This window comes from Leishmania donovani, chromosome 12 (genome assembly GCF_000227135.1).
Source record: "Leishmania donovani BPK282A1 complete genome, chromosome 12".
Classification (NCBI taxonomy): domain Eukaryota; phylum Euglenozoa; class Kinetoplastea; order Trypanosomatida; family Trypanosomatidae; genus Leishmania; species Leishmania donovani.
In genome coordinates, this window is record NC_018239.1 from 481470 (window position 1) to 493870 (window position 12401).

Consider the following 12401-nt stretch of genomic DNA (forward strand, 5'->3'; position numbering starts at 1 on the left):
AATGGATGGGTGAATGGATGGGTGAATGGATGGGTGAATGGATGGGTGAATGGATGGGTGAATGGATGGGTGAATGGATGGATGCGCTGCGCACTGACATGAACGCATTGCCGCAGCAGGAGACGGACGTTCGGCTCAAGTCGAGCTGCAAAATGTGGTGCTAGCGTGTGGGCAGGAGCTGCACGATGCAATGGTGCGCGGCATCGCCAAGGCGCTGCGCGTGCATGCGAGCGAGATCGAGGACACAACGCGGCTCCTCTCCTAGAACGCGGAGGGGGACTGCCTACTGGCGGCACGACGGGAGCTGGTGAAGGCTGGCGTGCTGGATGGCGTGAAGTGCATCTTCGGCATGCGCGTGTCGCTGCTGATTCCCAGCAGCTGCATGTCTACCGTGCCGGACACCATCACAGCTGGCGGCGAAAACTTTGCGCAGCGCGTGTGCGGCCGTGGTGGGCATGCGCCGACGCCGCAGGTGCTTGTGGACTCTTTATTGATCGCGGCCGGGGGAGAGGGGGGGGGGGTTGTGACGGCGCCGCACTGCGTTATGTCGCGCAATATCGACCCAAAGGTGCTGCCTGCGCTGTCGATCACGACGAGGACGACTGTGTCGAGCGAGAGTCACAACGTGATCCCGGACGAGGTGGCGATGCGGAGGACTGCCCGCTTGTGTATGTGCGAGGCGCGTGAGTCTGCGCCTCGGATGCTTGAATATGTCGCGACGGGTGTTGCTGCTGCGCACGGCGCGACGGCCGAGTTTCGCCTGATCCGTGAGTACGTCGGTACAATGAGCGATGCAACAGGAGCTGCTGCGGCGCGTCGCGTCCTGGGCGATGACAAGTAGATTCCTCTTCTTCAGGCGATGCTTTTTTGGCGAGGGTCTCTCCTCCTATGTGGAGGAGACTCGCTTGCTCTGGCGCCTCCGTATCCTGGCTCTCTCCTCAGGCCAGCAAGGGCGTGTGCCCCCGTCCCAGCGATGAAGCCGACGTTTTCCCTTGTGTTTTTGCCAGCTTGATGTACTTTTGTGCGCTGTTCTCGGGGACGTGACAGTGCGGCGAGGGCGGGGGAGGGGAAGTGGTCGAGCGCGCTCTCCTTAGCCCATCGCAAGCGCTTGTTTTTTTTTTGTGCGTGTGGGTGCGCCTTGTCGTTTCCATTTCGTTGATGCAAAGGCCCCCACCCCCTCACAAGCGACATCATGGGCGGCCCCGTCCCTCTTTCTCGTTATTTCTACTGCCCGTGTCTCCAGAGCACGCTCCCCCCTCTTCATACCTCATGTGCCCGTGTAACTATCTGTGCTCGAAGGATGGGCGTCCCCGCACATTCGTCAGCATACAAGCACAACATATATATATATATATACATATGTATCCGTGTGTCTCTGCACTTGATGTGTAGGCCCTCTATTCTTGCCGGTAGGGCCGCGGTGTACGCGGTGCGGCCGCACCTTGACACCCACACACAGAGCCCCCCCTCCTCCTCCCCCTCCGCCCAGACGTCATGTCGGTGGTGGCGAATGTGCCTACTCGCTGAAGGGCCTCCATGTGTCTCTCGCTCTCCCACTTCGCGTTGCTCGTCCTCTCTCGCTCTCACGTTGGCAGTTTGCAAGAGGAAAGCGCTCACCATGTCCGCCGCTTCCAAGTCGATCGATGTGATGCTGAAGCCGCTCCTGGTCGGCGGGCGGCCGATTTCGAACCGCTTCGTCATGGCTCCGCTGACACGCTGCCGCGCTGACGACAACCACGTGCCCACCGCCGCGATGGTGAAGCACTACTCAGACCGCGCCTCCATGGGTCTCATCATCACGGAGGCAACGCAGATTCAAAAAGGCTACTCTACCTTTGCGCACGAGGGTGGCATCTACGACAAGGAGCATGTGGACGGCTGGAGGAAGGTGACCGATGCGGTGCACGATAAGGGTGGCATCATCTTCTGCCAGATCCACAATGGTGGCCGCTCCACAGTGCCGTCGAACGTGGACGAGGGCGTGCGCATCGTTGCGCCATCTGCGGTCGCCATCACCGGCCACAAGTGCGCCGGCTCCTTCGCGCGAAACGGCAAGACGCAGCCGTACCCTGTGCCCCATGCGATGGCTGCAGAGGAGATCGCTAGCTACGTGAGCCTGTACGCGGCTGCTGCTCGCAATGCGATCGCGGCCGGGTTCGACGGTGTAGAGATGCACGGCGCGAACGGGTACCTGATTGACCAGTTCCTCAAGACCAGCTCGAACCAGCGCATGGATGAGTACGGCGGCAGCATCGAGAACCGGTGCCGTTTCCTGTTCGAGGTGCTGGATGCCGTAATCCAGGCGATTGGCCGCGAGCGCGTTGGTCTCCGCATCTCGCCTCTCAACAGCTTCAACGACCAAAGCGACGAGGACCCGCAGGCGCTGACGCGGTACATCTGCTCGCAGCTGAACTTGCGCACGATTGCCTTTCTGGACGTGATGCGCGGTGACTTCTTCAGCCCTGCGCGCGGTGCGGACAAGTGGGCACGCGAGGAGTACGAGGGCGTGTTGTTCACCGGCATGGGCTTCGAGATCGAGGAAGCAGCGAAGGCGGTAGAGAGCGGTGCTGCCGATGCTGTTGTGTTCGGCACTAAGGCTCTTGCAAACCCTGACCTGGTTGCACGGGCGGTCGCTGGTGCGCCGCTGAACAAGCCTGATCCTGCGACGTTCTACACTAATGGCGAGGCAGGCTACAACGACTACCCGTTCATGGAGCGCTCTCCTTGCCTGCCCGCTTCCCCGTCGGGGGCGCAGGAGGCGCCACCACAGTAATAGGGGGGCTTCGGCTCACATGAAGCACAATTTTTCACGGCGGCCACTACGTGGCACATATGAGAAGAGATCCATGGGTGGATGGATGGGTGGGTGAGTGGGTGTGCGTGTGTGTGGGGGGGGGGCGGTTGTCTGGCGATGTGCCAAGGAAGGCTGTACACTGACGGGAGTGGGTTTTCGGACGCTTTCGGTGTCCTTCCGCAGCAAACGGGAGAAAAGCGAGCAACAGTGGCGAAGAACCCGCGGTCGTCCTCGTCTGGCGGCTCTTTCTCTCTTTCTCTCTTTCCTGTCTGACCACACCATACCACACCACCGCCCTCCTTCTTTCTTTCTCTCGCGCGCCTCTTCCTCTCTCGTTTGCCTGTGACCGGCAATATCTCCCGTTGTGCGCGCGCATGTGGGGAGTAGGCGTACATCTGATGGCTCTCCTCGAAACGCAAGAAGAAAACGAACGGTCAGCGCAGCAGGCGGCAAGAGACCGGTCAAGCTGGCCGTCGTGAGGTGCCAAAGACGAGCATTCCATGTGTTGTCCTATCCCGGCAGCATCGCACTCTCTGTGCTGGTGCTGCGCCTTTTCCATCGCCAACCTTCTTCCCATGCTGCAGGTTCTCGCCATGGGGCTTCGCTCGTAGGGGCGCCGGCTCCTGGCAGATGCAAAGAAGGTCACACGCGTCGCTGAAGCAATCAGAGACCTAAACTCGTTTTTCGTTTTCGATGGACAAACTCAGCCGCCGCTGTCGAGAGGGACGACCGCCACGCACACATGGATGTCTACGTGCACCCCTCGCCGACTGGATTCCCTTCGTGATGCCTTTTAAGATGACGATGTCCGTTGGCCATGCGCCTGCTCGCTTCAGGCGGTGATGACGCGCATCACTATTGAGGCCAGACGTGCTTCTCGTAGACTTTTACATCAACGTATTTTCTTTGTGGCCCTCCTCTTTTCTTTTTTTCTGTGTGCTGCCCCCCCTTCTCCCCCGAGGATGGCCTGCTTCTCCAGCGCGCGGTATGTCAGGGCCCATCACCGACACTCTGCGAGGAAGCAAGGCAGCCCGCTGCCTGCTCTCCGGTACGGCAGCGGGCTTTTGGTGTCGGCGCACAGATCTGGGCTGGCGTTGCGCGGAAGTGCCTTGCAATCGCGACCTCGTTTTGGGGCCAGCTCACTACGTCTCGTGCCGACGCTTTAACAGGTGTACGCGTGCACCTGCTGTTTTTCTGCGTCCGGTGCGCTGCGGTGCTGTTGAGCATGGTCCTGGACGTGGTCTGCGCTGTCTGCAGTGACATAGCACTGAGCTGAGTGACGCCAAGCGGTGCTGGCTGGCTAGCTTTCCTGACGAGTCTTCGATGGAAGCCTGTATTCCACCAGAGACTGCTTTCACCCCGACAGGCGCTTGATCTTCCGGGGTCTCAGCCTTTCGGCTCAACAAGAGGTGAGAAGCGTCACGGGAATACGGAAAGAAAACGGCGTTCACGGACGCGTGGCGCAGAGACACGGGAAAGCAAAAGAAAACAATGAAGGGCCGCTTAGGGTAATGATGAGCTGATGAGGGAAGCTTAAACCGGCCGCCGCAAGCACGTCATTGGCGCACATGCATGTGCCCGTATAGGCGTGCTTATCAATCCTTGCTTGCGCGTTTTTCTCTCTGTTGCTGTCTCTGAATGCTTCGCTCTTGTCTCCGCGCGACAGCGTGCTCTGCTCTGCCGCTCGCTTCCTTTCTCGAAATAGGATTGTGGAGTGGGCGTCACAGGAAGCAAATACTTGCCAGAAGCCGCGATCCTTACAGGGCAAAGCAGACAATGAGGGCCGGGGGAGGTACGACACAGCGACGACGACGACCCCACGCCCCTCCCCATCCTCCTCCTTTCGTTCGCTCACGTGCCGCAGGGGATCAGAAGAAGTCGTGGCGAAGAAGCCCTACGAGAGAAACGAGTGAAAACCAGAAGGTCGACGCGGTCGTGGTCGTATCATAGCACAGCTGCGCACGGTGCACATCCTCTTCGTGAGATTGTCGCGTTTGCCTGCGGAGGCCCTACTGTCCTCCGCACCCTTCACACACACGTGCTTGACGCTCTTCTCTGTTTATCGTTCCGGTTGTACTTCTGATGTACAGCTCTGCGCTTCTCATCTGTTCCGCTGGCTTGCGCATGCACGGAAAGGCAGACGTGCGACTGGCGAACGCCGATGCACGAGATTTCTGCGTAAAGGGTAACGAGACGTGTACGCCTTCTTAGAGCGAAAGGAAAACATAGAGTGAGAAGACACGCACGTCTACACGTGTAGGTGGGAATGCTCTTCCCCCCCCCGCACTCGCTGTTTTTTTTTTTTTCGCCGATACCACAAAGACACACAGACACGCGATTCCTTTAAACTTGCGTGATGCCGATTCGGGGGTCCATCAGCCGCGTCAGCTTGCCTCGCTGCTCATCGCTCTCACTCTATCTCGCGTTCGACCTTGCTCCGCTGCGGTCGTGTGCACTGGCAGCGCGGCTGCAGCTCCATACTGCGTTACGCATAGGGCGACGCCGCCTTTAGCCAAACGTTCGGCTCCACCTTTCTCGCCTTCTCTTTCTACGTTGTCCTGCACTTCACGGGAATGGAACAACGCTCGGCGGTCGTGGCTTCTGGACAATTCGGGTCAAGAACACGACGAGACATTATCTCACCGTCACGCCAACGATACTGCCACTAGATCGCCGTACGCACCCACCCACCGAGCGTCCTCCTTACCACCACTTGACCATCACCCACTGCGACACCACCGACTCATTGCTCTACCCGCTCGCGCTCTCGCCCCTCGTCCTCGTTTCCATTTTTCTGTCGTCTCCCCGTTCTCCCTTCTTCTTTGCCACACAAACACACACACACACACACAGGGAGAACGATAGTCACACCGAAGGCCGCAGCGCGTAAATCTATACATATCCGTCTTCTTCGTCATTGAGTTTATCATTTCTCTCCTCCCTTTTTTTTTCGAGCGCGTGCTTGCGACGTGTCTGGTGGTTCTCTTCTCTCCAACTATCTTGCCCTTCCCCCAAGACCTCTCCGCCAGTCCCCAGCCCATCATACCGCCCCTATCGCCCGTTGCGAATCCTGTCTCGGACGCGTAGAAGGGCCCCCGACCGAAGAGGAGAAGGCCAAGAACGAAATAGAGAACGAGGGACAGAAGCAGGCCAGCGTCAGCGGTCGTGGAGTGCATCGTGCGCCGACGTGTCTGATTCCTTCCTTCTCTGCCCCGCACGCGCTTGATGGAGGTTGGCATCCTCAGCAGCGTCCTCCGGTGTTGTCTTTTGTGAGTCTCTTTCTTGTTCTCTCTGGTCGCTTCTCCCTCCTGTGCACGCCCTGTCGCTGTCGCCGTTGCGCTGGTCGCTTCTCTTTTCTCTCCGTCCTCCGTAGTACCTCCCCCCTCTCTTCGCCCATCTTCATTGACCTGACCTCCCTCTCTCATTCTCTCCACATCTCCCTTTCCTCACCTCCCTGTCATCCCGCCCACTCCCCTTCCCCTCATCCGTTACTCGCCCACATTGTACGAGCTGTCGGGCGTCCCTCTCCTGCTCCTGCGCCGGATCTCGCACGGTGAAGGCTGGCACGTGCATCGCGCTCCTTTTCTTCCTTGGTGTTGTTCTTGCTGTTTGCACTGTGTTGCTGTCTGCATTCATTGCTGGCGCGGCTGCGCGCACCACGCGACGACGCGCACGCACGTACAAGCGGCGGCACAAAAAGAGAACAGCCGAAGGTGGACCAGAACCGTATCAAATACGTCAACGCGTTGAGCTTATTCTCTCCCTCTCCACGCTTTTGCACTGCAACAACGTCGCCGTTTCCACCGCCCGCTCTCCGACAACAAGCCCGCGTTACGTGTCTCTATCGTTGAGTGCTTCACTGCCGCTGTTGCCAGATCCTGTCCAACACGCGCTGTTCGTACCTCTTTCGCTTTCTTTTCTTCTTCTATTGCATTTTCTCTCGCCGTCTGTGCGCATCTTGATCAGCCCATCGCGGCTGGACTGTCTGAGTTCCGTGGCCGCACCATCGCTGCCACCACCGCCCCCCTCCCCCTCCTTTCGCTTCGTTTGTGTGCTGTGTGTGTTTTGTGTGTCTTGTCTCACCGCCATTGACATCATCGACGTCTGCGCTTCTAAAGACCGAAAAGAGTGCCATCGCCGACACGCGCACGTCGACCCGCTCGCATCCCTTTTCCTGTTGGCGCACCTTCTCCGCTTACAGCTCAGATACGGTTGAACAGAGCTCGACTCACGTACACGCCTGCGGAATTTGTGTGTCCTTCCTCACGCTCTACCGTTGCACCCATGTCATCCGCAGGAAACCACCCCGTGTACACGCACCTTTTCCGGCCGTGCCGCGTGGGCCGGCCGACCATGAAGAACCGCATGATCATGTCGCCGCTGACGCGGTGCCGCGCCGATGACAACCACGTGCCGACTGCCATCATGACGGAATACTACGGCTCTCGCGCCTCGATGGGGATGATTATCACGGAGGCTATTATGGTTCAGTGCAACTACTCCGGCTTCGCGTATGAGCCCGGCCTGTACTCGGCGGAGCAGGTGGAAGCGTGGCGCGCCATCACGGAGGCCGTCCACGCACGTGGTGGGCTGATCGCGGCTCAGATTTACCACGCAGGCCGCGCCACTACACCGGCCAACCTCACATCGGACGGCTTGGTGCCGATAGGTCCGTCCGCGATGGGTATTCCACCGGAGGCTCAGCAGTGCATTGCGCAGTGGAGCCGCGACGGCAAGGCACAGGCCTACCCGCAGCGCATCCATGCCATGACGTCGGCCGAGATCGGCGCCGCGGTGAAGTTCTTCACCCGCGCAGCTCGCAACGCAATGGCTGCCGGCTTTGACGCGGTGGAAATCCACGCCGGCGGTGGCTACCTGCTGGACTCTTTCCTGCGGGATGCCGCAAACCTGCGCACGGACGAGTACGGTGGCAGCATGGAGAACCGGTCTCGCTTTCTCCTGGAGGTGGTCGACGCCGTTGCAGCGGCGATCCAGCCGGATCGCGTTGGCGTGCGTCTGACGCCGCTGGACACATTCAATGGCGCAAAGGACAGCCACCCCGAGGCGCTCACCACGTACGTGTGCCAGCAGCTCGACGCTCGCGGCATTGCATTTGTCGACATCGTCCGTGGGGACTCGAGGGCCAATGTGCCGGGGAACGCAGAGGTGTGGGTGCGCCGCTCCTTCAGCGGCGCTGTTCTGGCGGGTCAGGGGTACACATCGACGGACATGGCGGAGCAGGCGATCGCGGACGGCACCGTCGACGCCGTGCTGTTTGGCGAGCAAGCTGTCTCGAATCCGGACCTCGTCTGGCGAGTGCTCACAAATGCCCCGTTCAACCGCGCCGATAAGTCGACCTTCTTTACCCGGGGCAGCAAGGGGTACATTGACTATCCCGTCTGCGAGCCGCACAGCTTCTCCGATCCGCGTGTTGTGGCCGGCATGAAGACCCGCTCTGGAGGGGACAGCAGCCGTCGCTTGTCGTGCCAGTGCTCCACCTCCATGACGATGCCGGCAAAGGAGCGTCCATACTTTGCGGTATCACAGCCGCTGCTGCTCGGCGCGACGACAATGAAGAACCGTCTTGTCATGGGCCCCATGCCTCGCCAGCGGTGCGATGCGCAGCAGTGCCCGACCGCCATGATGGAAGCCTACTATGCACGCCGCTCCAGTTACGGTCTGATTATCAGCGAGCCGTGCGAGGTACAACCCAGTTACAACACGTACGTTCGGGGTGCGGCCATCTCGACGAAGGCACAGGTGCAGGCCTGGCGCAAGATCACGGATGCCGTGCATCAGGAGGGGGGCCTCATGTACTGCCAGCTGCACCACGGAGGTCGGGCAACGCTGCCGTGCAACATTACCAACGGCAAAGAGAAGCGGGCTGTGGGCCCCACGACGCAGGGCATCTCGGCCGACTACCGCTGCCCGGCCGCCTTCGCCGCGGACGGAAAAGATCAGCCATATCCCGCCGAGGTGGTGAGGCTGAGTGCGGAGAAGCTCAAGTGGATTGTGAAGCTGTACGTAGCGGCGGCAAAGAACGCGATGGTGGCCGGCTTTGACGGCGTCGAGATCCACGCCGGTGGAGGCTACCTGATCGATCAGTTCCTGCGCAAGTGCAGCAACACCCGCGACGACGACTACGGCGGCTCGCCTGCGGGCCGCTGTCGATTGCTGGATGAAATTGTGGACGCAGTGGCCGCGGTCATTGGTCGGCGGCGGGTCGGCGTACGCGTATCCCCAACGGATCTCTCCAAGGGGATGAAGGACACCGATCAAGACGTGGTGGCAGAAACTGTTGCGACGCACATGGCGGAGCGCAAGATCGCTTACATTACCGTGGCGAGCGGCAGTGACGGTTACTACCACGGGCCAGTGCCTGCCTGCATCCTGAAGAAGGTCCTGCAATGCTTCGGCGGTGTTGTCATGTGCGACGACAACACCAGCCTGGCCGAGGCAGAGAAGCGTGTGGTGGCGGATGCCGTGCAGGGTGTGTGCATCACACTGGGTGCAATCGCTAACCCGGACATCATGAACCGAGCCATCCACGGCGTTGCGCCCGCCGAGCCGGACATGCACACTCTCTTCACGCATAACAGCGACGGCTACGACTCGTACCCGACGTATGCGGAGATACGGAAGGAGGCGCGGGCGGAGCAAGCGCGCCAGTCAGCGGTGAACAGATCCCACTACTCCCCTCCGATGTTGAACCGCAGCACCCCTGTTGCGATGAACAATAATAAGAGCCTCAAAGCCCCTTTTGTGCACTGATCACAGCGCGGCCACGTCGACCAGCCGAGGAACCCAGCCAACCCCCTCTGCTCAAGGCACCGAGGGCAGGCGCGCCTGCACTCCTGGCCCGTACGGCCACCGCGGAGTCCGACACGTCTCTCAGGTTTAGGTGTATGGTGACAGTTGCGCGAGTCGACGCGAGTGCGTGGCGCTTCGGCAGTGCCGAGGTAAACCGTCGACGCGGCACGACGCAGTGCAGACGAAGCCGAAGACACAATAAACGAAGTCTTGCGATGCTGCGCTCTCCGTCTACTGTGTTGAAGCACTCGCCTACCTTCACACCCTCCTTGACCCACACATACGTGGACATGCACTATGTACGCGGACGTTCACCAAACGGATGCCCTTCTCCCCCTGTATAGCTCTCTTCCTCCCTGCCTATCGCTCGATCTTCCGCTGCTGCCTTTTCTCTTTCTGCAATGTATGTGCATGTTGTTGTAACAATACTGGTCGGCGTGTATATTGGCAGCTGTGCTGCGTGCGTCTCCTCCTGTCGCCTCGCGGCATCCTTTTTTTTTAGTTTAGCTTGTCACGTCCATCATTCTAGCCTCGCTTCGCTTGTTGTATTTCTGAATCTCCGCGTTTCTGTTCGGCTGCAAGGGGTTTCGCCGCTCCTTCTCTCTATTTCTGTCTCTCTCTTTTTCTCTGTCTGCCCACCCGCACCTCTTTAACATGTAAACGTGTACACACGCATATACGCACACGTCATCTCGCTTCGTTTTTTTTTTTTTTCGTTTTCTCCTGAACTTTTTTCGGTGTGTGCTCGGCTGCCCCTTCTCCCCCTCTCATGCGGGCGCTCCGTGTCGGTTCCGTTTGCACGCCTTGCTCCCCTCGTGCAGGTGTCACGAGAGGCGAGCGTGGTTCGGTGTATGGGTCGACATGCGCGACGTGTGGTGTGTTTTGAGTGAAGAACGCGCGCGCGTGCGTGCGTGCACCGGCGTGCTTGTTTGCTTTCTTTCTCTCTCGCCGATTGCTGTTCTTTGTCTATGCAGCGTCGGCGCCATGTAGCGCAACACACCGCGTACACAGCGCGGACGGAGGTCGATGCGCCGTTGGCGCGCACGCGCATACATGCATAACGGCTCCTTTTCCCTCACACCGCGTCTTCTCTGCTCCGCACTGACACCGCCCTCCGCGACTGATGCGACTGCCTCCTCTTCTTTGGTTTTCTCCTGAGAATCAACAAAATCACAGAAGCGAGCGCAGCGAAAAGAAGGCTGTCACCGGGGGTGGTGTGTGTGTGGGTGTGGGTGGGAGGAGGGGGCGGATCTGCAGCAGCTACTGCCTATGCGAGTGGGTATCGGACTCCTCGTGGGACCGTAGACGTGCTTGCATACGCCGCCACACATTTGAGCACTTCATCGACATTTCGTGCCCTTCTGAGCATTTTTCTCTTGTTTCCGCTTCCATCTTTATGTGTGTGTCTCTTCTCTGTCGTTTTTCTATTCCGCCTCCTCGCCCATGTCTCATTCCTCCATCTATTCCGCACGTCATGCCCCGCCAGCATCGGATGAGCGGTATGCCAGACAGATGCCATGGGCTCGCCCCTCTCCACCTTCATGTCAAGAGGAAAACGAAAGAAAGCGCTGCCGGCCACGGCGCACGGGAGGGAAGGGGAGAGAAGGCTGCGCTCTCCTTTCGCATTCTTTTTGGTGGGTCCTCCCCGCTTTAACGGTGCGCCGCGTGTGTGGCGACTCTTCACATCTACCCACATCCTCTCTCTCTTTTTCTCAAAAAACACACACACACACCTGCACTCCCTACCTCCTGCGGATTCTGGTTGCTCGCTTTTCTCTTGTCGTTTTAGCCCTGCTGCCCAGTTGTGTGTCGTTGTGTTTTGCGGGCTCGTGTCTCCTCGCCACACGTGTGTGCTTGAATGTGGCGCCTGCACGCACGTACATGTACATAGTTTTGTGCGTGTGTGCGCCGCTCCCTTCTTCCCTCCCCCTAAGCATATACATATATACATATATATATTATTATGCGTACTATGATTTTGTTCCTCGCATCTGACCCCCTTGCCCGCTGGAGCCGCCTGACCATCTCCCGTCCCCTCCCGCTCTATGGGATAACCCGCTGCTTGTGACGCACCGCGCCTTGTGCCTCGCCGACGAAGTAGCGCCTCGACTCTTTTTTTTTTCACGGCTTGTGCCGTTTTCGTTGTTGCTTGCGCGTATGCGGCGGTCTCTCTGCCAGTGAGCGTTGCGTCAAGCTCTCTGTCTGCCTGTCTGGGCGTGTCTGCCTTCTCCTCCAGCGCGGGCTTCTCTTTTCGGATCGGTTTTGGCGGGCAGGTTGCAGTGCTTCTGCGCTCTCGGTACCCCCTTCCCCCCTTGAGCACTTTTTTTTGCAAAATGCTCATCATTGTGAATCGCTCACGCACGCACGCTTGCATCCGCTGTTGCCCGTTCAGGACATGCGGCCCGCGCCTCGTCAGCTTCCGTGTTTCACTGCTTCCTAGCGTTTCTTTTCCTTGGCGCCCCCCCCCCCCGCCTCCCCCACAACCGACTCAACGGTCAGTGAGGACGCGCCAAAAACAGAGAGCACGGCAGTGGCCCACACACACGCACACACAGACGGAGACAGAGGCGAATGCGAAAAAAACAAGAGAGACAAGAAGCAAGATGGCAGGCGACACACTCCCTCCCTGTCACACGGATACGGTGACGGCATAGGCGTCGGAGGAGGAGGAGGGGTAGGAGGCACATAAACAGGTGCCCAGGCAGAAACAGGGGAGGGGGGCACCACCAACAACCACAGCAAAGAAAAGAGCGTCCAGCCGTCGTTGCGGAGGAAATACGTACGAAAACCCACCGAC

At 59.3% G+C, this 12401-nt stretch overlaps 2 protein-coding genes across 2 annotated transcripts; both read left to right on the forward strand.

The window, feature by feature from the left end:
* Nucleotides 1–1618: 1618 nt before the first annotated feature.
* On the forward strand, nt 1619–2773 carry LDBPK_120730 (NADH:flavin oxidoreductase/NADH oxidase, putative; the record flags this gene model as incomplete). The annotated part of the gene is made up of 1 exon (XM_003859144.1): nt 1619–2773. The coding sequence occupies one exon, from the start codon at nt 1619–1621 to the stop codon at nt 2771–2773; it is 1155 nt and encodes a 384-aa protein (XP_003859192.1).
* A 4305-nt stretch (nt 2774–7078) lies between these two features.
* LDBPK_120740 (n-ethylmaleimide reductase-like protein) lies at nt 7079–9565 on the forward strand (the record flags this gene model as incomplete). Its single annotated transcript, XM_003859145.1, has 1 exon — nt 7079–9565. One exon carries the CDS (start codon nt 7079–7081, stop codon nt 9563–9565), a length of 2487 nt encoding a protein of 828 aa, XP_003859193.1.
* Nucleotides 9566–12401: the final 2836 nt, after the last annotated feature.